Here is a 9,176-nt window from a genome sequence, read left to right as displayed (position 1 = left end):
CTCATGTGTACAATGTAGTGTACAAAATCCCATTCAAGGTCTGCACAAAACACTACATAGGACAAACAGGAAGACAGCTAACAATCCGCATCCATGAACACCAACTTGCCATGAAACAACACGACCAGCTCTCCTTAGTAGCCACACATGCAGATGCCAAGCAACATGAGTTTGACTGGGACAACACTACTATTATAAGACAATACTATTATAACAGAGAACAGCCAGGGAATTCCTAGAGGCATGGCACTCATCCACAGATTCAATCAATAAGCACATCGACCTGGACCCAATATACCGACCACTGCAACAGACAGCTGGAACTGACAACCGGAAGCGGCAGATACAAACCACTATAAATGCCGGAGGAAACATCACAGAAGCACTTCACATGAGGCTCTCAAGCGCTGAGGATGTCACCTAGACAGGGGATGAAACGTCTGCAATACAAATTCCCAGCTCGGCGAACAGAACCACAACAATGAGGTTAGAAACCACTGGAGGAGAAGCATTCACTGTTGCCTTCCATTGTGTTGGAAATCAAAAGTGAAAAGGAAAGAAATTGGCTGTGTCTGAAGCAAATCCACAGAGGTCAGTATCCTGTCATCAAAACATTTAACATTATTTAAACATAGAGAGACCTTAACAGCCACGCAGCTCCCTCAAAGCTAGCTCTCAGAGTGAAGGCTCTGTGTTTGGACCAGATTAGCAGCCCTAATTGGGGAACTCATATTCTATGAGGTCCACCTAGTTGACCTTGTTACAATCACTACATTCCTCCCCACTCGGAGTCTGAGGACATAAGCTCTTCTTTGTAGCTCCTCCAGTGGTATTTTATCACTGGGTCAGGTTCCTCTAACTTTGCCTGTGAAGCTGGCCATATGTAATGCACAGTAGCTCACCTCTTGTGCATTGAGCGTCTTGGAAGAAAGTCATTCTGTTCTTCATGTGGCAAAGGCATGTGGTGGTGGCATCTGCCGTGTCCATTTTAGATTCCAAAGTATCTTCAATGCTTGATAGAGAGGAAGAACCTGTGGGTTCCAGAACAGTTGGAAAGGTACCTGAGGAGCTGGGCCCATTTTCCTCCTGCACCATTTGTGAGTTGGAGGCTTTCATAAAGTTCCACGTGTTTGTTCAGGACCATCGCACCTACCCAAACTTTATATTTCACTGGACCTGACCTCACTTTGACCATATGTCTTATCCATGCAGGGCTATTACTGTGGTTCTTACTTCATCCTCTGAAATAAATTGTCTCTCTCTCGCTTAGTGGAATCATGTGCCTGGCATTGGCGTTCTTGATGCTGTTCACTGTGTAGCACCCTCCCCCCCCCCCCCACCCCAAAGTCCAGGAAGATCAGATTTAACCTGGTATGGATTCTTCTCCCGTTTAACAACTCTGCTGGAACTATCCCTGTAGTTGCATAATGGGTGGTCCTATAATCAGATAGGAACTGGGACAGATTACTATCTAGTGAAGCTGTAGGTTGTTTCTTTTAGCATGCCTTCAAAGTTTGGACTGCTCTTTCTGCCAGGCTATTGGCTAATGAATGTTATGGAGCTCTCCGTATATGTTGAATACCACTCAACTTTAGGAAACATTCAAAGGCTCTGCTGGTAAATGATGGCCTGTTATCTGTGACCAACACATTTGGGAGTCTGTGCATTGCAAAAGATATGCACAATTTTTCTCTCATCATTCCCGTATTTAACAAAAGAATTCTTTGCACCTCCAACCAATTCGAGTGGGTACCCACAATGACTAAGAACATGTAGACCATGAAAAGACCTGCATAGCCAATGTGTAACTGAGTCCAGGGATTACCTGGCCATAGGTGATTTTGTCCTCGTTAGCACTCTGGGCACTCTCCCGCTCATGCGGCTGAGTCTGCATCCAATCTGACAACCAGACATAACTGTTTATCAACTTCTTCATTTTAGAAACCCCTGGATGACCCCAGTACAGTTCAGCCAGCATCTGGTAGTTACCTTTCCTCAGGCCATCAAAAGAATTTGACTCAACTCAAACTTAAGCCAAAAAACTTAGAATCAACCCTTTGTTTTTACAACAACATTTAATTCAACAAGGATTAGTTTTATTTAACTTATTTGTTCTTTGTTTGGTAAATAAAGCTGTGGACAGTCGAACAATCCATCTTAATTCCTTGAAAGGAAAATAATTTATTCAGTTATTTTCTTATCTTTGAGCTGTGTCTTACAAACTCATTCTGCCTGAATCTGTGGAGTTTGGCAAGAAAATTGGGTTGAGTCTAATCAAAATGCAATGAACTTACTCAATCAAACAACGTTTCTCATTGCTAATTTCCTTTTATGAATCTTTGCTCCGACAGACTTTGTCCTGTGTGAAACCTATTTTTAGACAAGAAGCTGGCATGTACTTACTGAGTTACCTTTCAACTTGTACTAAATTACTTATGGATTGGGATTTGGCTGTCTTACACATGTCACTTATTCATGTGACATGATGAGAATTGAATAAGTATTTCTGATGCTGTTGGCTTTGCTTACACCTTTCCTTGTAGCAACATTAATGAACTGTGAATAAAGGGAAGCCTGTACATGTACTGTACTTGAATTTCCAGAAGGATTTGAGGTGCCACATCAAAGGTTATTGTGGAAAAGAAAAGCTCATGGGCAGTGGATAGTTTATTAGCATGGAGTTAAGATTGGCTGGCTGGCAGGAAAGAAAAGAATATGTATAAATAGGTCTTTGTCTAATTGACAGGGTATGACAAGTGGAATCCTGCCTGACTCCCCTCTGGTGTCTCCACTTTTTATAAGTTGCCTCAATTACTGCATGAGAGGTTTGAAAGCGTGGTAACTAAATTTGCAGATGAAGCATATAACAGAGAAGAATATTGTGAAGAGGGCATGAGGAGTTTTCAGATGGAAATAGATATATTGAGTGAATAAACAAAAAAAATAACAGATGGATTATAATGTGGGAAAATGTGAAGTTCACTTTGATAAAAAATAATAAAAAAGCTGGATATTACTCAAAGAGAAAAATGGCTGCTGAATTCTGAGGTGCATAGATCAGAAAAAAATTAGTATGCAGGTACAGGATGTAATCGATAAGGCTAATGGGATGCTGTCATTTAATGCAAGAGGAATTGAACATAAAAGTAAGGATGTTGTTCTTCAGTCATACAATGCCCTTGTAAGATCGCATCTTAAATATTTTGTGCGTTGTCATCTCCTTATTTAAGGAAAGATATAGATCGTTTTTGAATTGATACCTGGACAGGTTTGTCTTATGACAGTAGATTGGACAGGCTGGGTTTGTTTCCACTGGAACTTAGAAGCGTGAGGGGTAGATTGATTGAAATGTATAAGATCCCAAATGAGCTTGACAAGGAAAGGATGCTTCCTCTTGTGGATGGTTTAAAATTAGAAGTCTGCCTTTTAGGACTAAGATGAAGAGATTTTCTTTTTTTCTAGACTGTTTTGTGACTTTGATTCTCTAAGCCTCAGAAGGTTGAGGAACTGAGATCATTAAATAATTTTAAAATTGAAGTAGGTCGATTAAGCAAGGGAATCAAAAGTTATCACCATTGATGGGAAAGTGAAATTCAAAAGACAAACAGATCAGCCATTATCATAATGAATGGAGAAGCAGGCTCACAGGGTGAATTGGTCTACTATGGCTTCTATTTCATACATTCATATATTCATAAACTTCTCCATCTACAGCCATTTAGGAAGAAACAGGCTTCAAAGTTAACTCTAAGATTTTCAATGTTAGCAAATAATACTTTCAAATAATTTGAAACGTGAACATTAACCATCCATTTGCTTTTATTCACCTTTACTTTGTTGAAATAGAAATGAATTTACAAAAATCCACCTCTGAGGTTAAAATGTTAGAGGAGTTATGTGAAATGGTGGAACTTTTTTTTCTTATTTCAGGGAGTAGAAATAAAAGATCTTGGCGGTGTTTACCAATTGTTTTCTTGCAAGCTATGTAAATGAATACTTCACTGGGCTGATGGGGTGAATTTCCTTGGAAACCTCTTTCACTCATCTGACATAACTTTGGAGGAAGGTCCATCGTATATCTGTAAAACCAATGCAAACTTTGTGCTTTCTTTCCAGGGGTTCTGACTAACAAACACCCCTCCTCCCCATGCCCCCAGATACTAACCCTGCTGTGGCGTTATACTCTTTGGCATATCTGCGAATTCTATAAATTTGCAGTAAAGCTAACAGTCTTGAGTCTCAGTAGTGGATACAAACATTTGATGATTCTGATTTCCTTGTTTCTTACAGAGGATAAGGTCTGGACAACATTATACCATGACATGCCACAGCAAAGAACAATTTCAGGATCTACTCCAGAGAAACCTGTTGTTGTGAAGTTGAACTATAGCACCTCACTGAATCAGATCTCCGCTGTTACAAAAAGTGCAGAGTATTGTGAACAATATGTGTCATATTCCTGCAGGATGTCGCGACTGTTGAACACTCCAGGTAGGTCAGTTTTGTTTGTTTAAGCGCAGTTCCGATTGTGCAACACGTGAAAAAAAAAGCAGGTTGAATGATTCCTTTTGGTCCTGTTAATCTTTTGCCAGTTATGCAATTGTACGTGATTTTGTCTGAGGCCACAAGATCTGATTTGGTGTTGGAAAATGCATGTGATTTTGTTTTGTCGGCTATTATCTTGGAGCTTTGCAGAGATCAGAGCATGGACTCATAATGAAAATTATAGGCAGTAACAATTAGGTAGCTTCATGCCATTTGAATTGAATTGAATTGAATTGAATTGAATTGAATTGAATTTATTGTCACGTGTACCATGGCACAGTGAAAAGCATTTGAAGTGGATAGCTTCCTATTCAATTCCAATTCAGATAAGAAAAACAGAACTGGATGAGTCTTCACATTTAATGTTGAGTTTGTTTAAGTAATTGCTATTATCTCAGATTTATCAATTGTATCTCTTCTTTTTCTGCCATGTGGGCACAATCTGCTGTGTGATATGGCCAAAGCAAATGTTAGAAACTAAGGTGTCAAATAATGCGATATTTTACAAATGTGCTTCATAACACCAAATTGCCATTTTTATTGTTGTTAAAGCTGTTACAGTGGAGCGTATCGATGCTATGCACTGGAGTAGAAAGTGCCAAAATAAATAGAAACTTATGTGGCTACAATTGTACATTTAATTAATTTAAGTAAATACATTATTTTATATGAAAAGATTATTCTTAAAGCATACTTTGACATAATATTGAGAAGGAATTTTTATTCAAAGGTATGGAACATGCCAAAAATGCGTACTAAAATGATAGCTACCAAGAATGTTAGAAATAATTTATCAGTGAGATAAATCAGCTACATCTGTTAGATCACAGGTGAAGAAAGTATATTAGAAAAGAAATTAAAGCTCTGACATAGAATAATAGTGCAGTAGAACGGTATATGTAAGTATTCTCTGTTATCCAGTTGCACAAAAATAAATAATTTCATCCATTCCAATCAAGCGACAGGAACTGTGTTTAAATGATAGACTGCATCAATTACTTGGGTTTTTTTGCATAGAAAGATCATACGGTTTTCCTCAAATTCATCACTGATTATCAGTAGCAGATTCTGATGACTGCAGGTTTTAGTTTAAGACAGCCATTTACACAATTTCTACTAAATATTGATGGGATGTTCTACTACGAGTTCAGAAAAAATCCACTGAAATTATCCCATGTAAAGTTTAGATTCTCAATTTTGTTTGTAATGTCGCTTTTTATCATTTACCTCATACACTCTTGTGTATCTGTGCATTAATTATCCTGTAGTTGTTTTTCCTTAAAGCTATTAGCTTTTAAGTTGTATTATGGTAAGTAATTCAATTCAGAAATTTTCTTGAGCTGAAAGATTTTATGCTTAGTTCTGCTGACCAAAATTTAAATAAAATCGTAATTGATTATCTTCTGTAATCAAATTCTTAACAAGTATAATTAATATTATTGAACCAAGAACAGGAATAGGGTTAGGGATGGTGTTACTACATGAGTGTGAGCGGTGTGCCTTTAATTCTGGTCCACACCTACTCACTACTACAAAGTCGAAAGGCGGAATGGTGTCATGTTGCAACAAGGGAGGTTCGCTCAGGAGGTATGTCAAAAAGTGGCAGCTTTGTAATTGTTATCCATCTAGGAAAAGGGGATGAAGCAATTCTTCTGTTCCTCTTGGCTTCAAAAGAAAAGTAATCAAACGTGAAAATTATACAACATAGAAAAGTACAGCACTAAAACAGGCCCTTCGGCCCAGTATGTCTATGCCAACCATGATGCCATTCTGAACTAATCCTATCTGCCTGCACATAATCCATATCCCTCTATTCCTTGCCTGTTCATATGTCTGTCCAAATGTCTCTTAAACTTTCTAGTTTTTTTTCTACCACCTACCCTGGCATCATGTTCCTTGACATTGGGGAGACAGGACACCAACTTGTGGAACTCTTGGACAAACGCACTAAACAACCCCACCATCCTGTGGCCAATCACTTCAACTCCCCCTCCCACTCCACCAAGGATACGCAAGTCCTGAGCTTCCTCCACCACCAAATTCTAGCCATCTGACGACTGGAGAAAGAGCACGTCAGCCTTGGGACCCTCCAACTACACAGAATCAATGTTGATTTCACCAGTTTCCTCATCTCCCCTCACTACCCCCATCATCCCAGATCCAACCCTCCAACTTGGCACCACCTTCTTGGACTGTCCTACCTGTCCATCTTCCTCCCCACCCTCCATTTCGACCTATCGCCATCACCCCCACCCTCATGCACCTATCGCATTCCATCTACCTTCCCCTAGCCCTACCCCTTCCTATTTATCTCTCAGCTACTTGGACCCCACCCACATTCCTGTTGAAGAGCTTATGCTCGAGACATCAACTCTTCTGCTCCTCCAATGCTACCTGACCAGCTGTGCTTTTCCAGCGCCACACTTTTTGATTCTGATCTCCAGCATCTGCAGTCCTCACTTTCTCCCAGCATGTTCCAGGCATCTACCACCCTCTGTGTAAAAACTTGCCTACCATATTGCTTTTAAATTTCCCCTCCCTGTTGTCTTCAACCCATGTCCCCCGAGTATTTGACATTTCCACTCTGGGATAAAGACTCTGACTATCCACCCTATCCATGCCGCTCATGATTTTCCCTACTTTTATCAGGTCGCCCCTCAGCCTCTGATGCTTTAGCAAAAACAATCTAAGATTCTCCACCCTCTTTTTACAGCTCCTACAGGCAATATCCTGGTAAACCTACTTTACACCCTCTCCAAAGCCTCCACATTCTTCCTGTAGAGTGACAGTTAGAATTAGATGCAATCCTGCAAATGTGGCTGAGCTAAAGCCTTATACAGATGCAACATGTCTTGCCAACTTTTATACTGAATGTCCCAACCAATGTAGGCAAGCATGCTGTAAGCCTTCTTTACCACCTTATCCAATCGTATTGTCATATTCAGGGAAACACAGACTTAGCCTCCCAGATCCTTCTGTACTTTCAGTGTTCCAAAAGATCTTGCTGTTTACTGTATATTTTCTTCTTGCATTTGACCAGCCTAAATGCATTACCTCACACTTGTTGGGATGAAACTCCATATGCCATTTCTCCAACTGATCTATACCATACTGTATCATTTGATAATCTTTCTCACTATCCACAACTCCACTGATGGTTGTATTGTCCACAAGTGTACTAATCAGAGTATCTAATTATCATCCAAATCATTAAAATATATTTTATATATATATATATATTATATATATTTACATAAACAAACATGAAAGGTCCCAGCACTGATCCTTGCGAAACACCACCGGTCACAAACCTCCAGTCAGAAAAACACCGCTCAGAAACTTCTATCTGTCTTCTATGACCAAGCCAATTCTGTATCCAACTTACCAACTCACTATGGATACCATGTGACTTAATCTTCTGGACCAGCCTACCATGAGGACCTTGTCAGATGCCTTAGTAAAGTCCATGTAGACAACATCCTTTGTCCTACCCTCATTGATCATCTTTTTAATTTCCTCAAGTAACTCAATCAAATCAATCAAATCAAGCCATGCTGACTATCCCTAAGAAATCCATTCTTTTTTAAATGTGAGTAAGTTCGGGGGGGTTTAAACTGATTTGGCAGGGGGATGGGATCCGAAATTGTCGTCCAGCAAGTAGGCTAGCTGTTTGTCAGGATGTCCAAGTGTGTGGGGAGGCTGTGAAGAAGGTAGCACTGACAGGGAATACTTGCGGACACAGAGATGGGTTCAAGTGCGTATACTTCAACGCAAGGAGTATCAGAAATAAGGTCAGTGAACTTAAGGCGTGGATAGGTACCTGGGACTACGATGTTGTGGCCATCACGGAAACGTGGATAGAAGAGGGACAGGAATGGTTGTTGGAGGTTCCTGGTTACAGATGTTTCAGTAAGATTAGGGAGGGTGGGAAAAAAGGAGGGGGGGTGGCATTGCTAATTAGAAATGGTATAACGGCTGCAGAAAGGAAGTTTGAGGGGGATCTGCCTCTGGAGGTAGTATGGGCTGAAGTCAGAAATAGGAAAGGAGCAGTCACCTTGTTGGGTGTTTACTATAAGCCCCCCAATAGCAGCAGAGATGTGGAGAAACAGATGGGGAAACAGATTTTGGAAAGGTGCAGAAACCACAGGGTAGTAGTCATAGGCGATTTCAACTTCCCAAATATTGATTGGAAGCTCTTTAGATCAAGTAGATTGGATGGGGCGGTGTTTGTGCAGTGTGTCCAGGAAGCTTTTCTAACGCAGTATGTAGATTGTCCAACCAGAGGGGAGGCCATATTGGATTTGGTACTCGGTAATGAACCGGGACAAGTGGTGGGCTTGTTAGTGGGTGAACATTTTGGTGATGGGTGACCACAATTCTGTGACTTTCACCTTGGTGATGGAGAGAGATAGGTGCGCACAACAAGGTAGATTTTATAATTGGGGGAAGGGAAATTACGAGGCTGTAAGGCAGGATTTGAGGAGCATACGTTGGGAGCATAGGCTGTCAGGGAAGGATGTGGAGGAAATGTGGAACTTTTTCAAAGAGCAGATACGACGTGTCCATGATATGTATGTACCTATCAGGCAGGAAAGAAATGGTCGTGTGAGGGAACCTTGGTTGACGAGGGA

The 9,176-nt window shown here is 40.4% G+C and overlaps 1 protein-coding gene across 1 annotated transcript in view; it reads left to right on the top strand.

Annotated features, from left to right (window-relative positions):
* The window catches only part of LOC122550254 (contactin-associated protein-like 2), a 2,198,962-nt gene that overhangs the window by 1,436,700 nt on the left and 753,086 nt on the right, over positions 1-9,176 (top strand). The window contains exon 13 of the mRNA XM_043691007.1: positions 4,291-4,491. Coding sequence (XP_043546942.1) covers positions 4,291-4,491 — 201 coding nt within the window. The remainder of the gene's footprint in view (positions 1-4,290; positions 4,492-9,176) is intronic.

Source organism: Chiloscyllium plagiosum, chromosome 5 (genome assembly GCF_004010195.1).
Source record: "Chiloscyllium plagiosum isolate BGI_BamShark_2017 chromosome 5, ASM401019v2, whole genome shotgun sequence".
Lineage (NCBI taxonomy): Eukaryota > Metazoa > Chordata > Chondrichthyes > Orectolobiformes > Hemiscylliidae > Chiloscyllium > Chiloscyllium plagiosum.
Note: the sequence above shows the minus strand (reverse complement) of the source record. Positions and strands in the feature narration are given on the sequence as shown.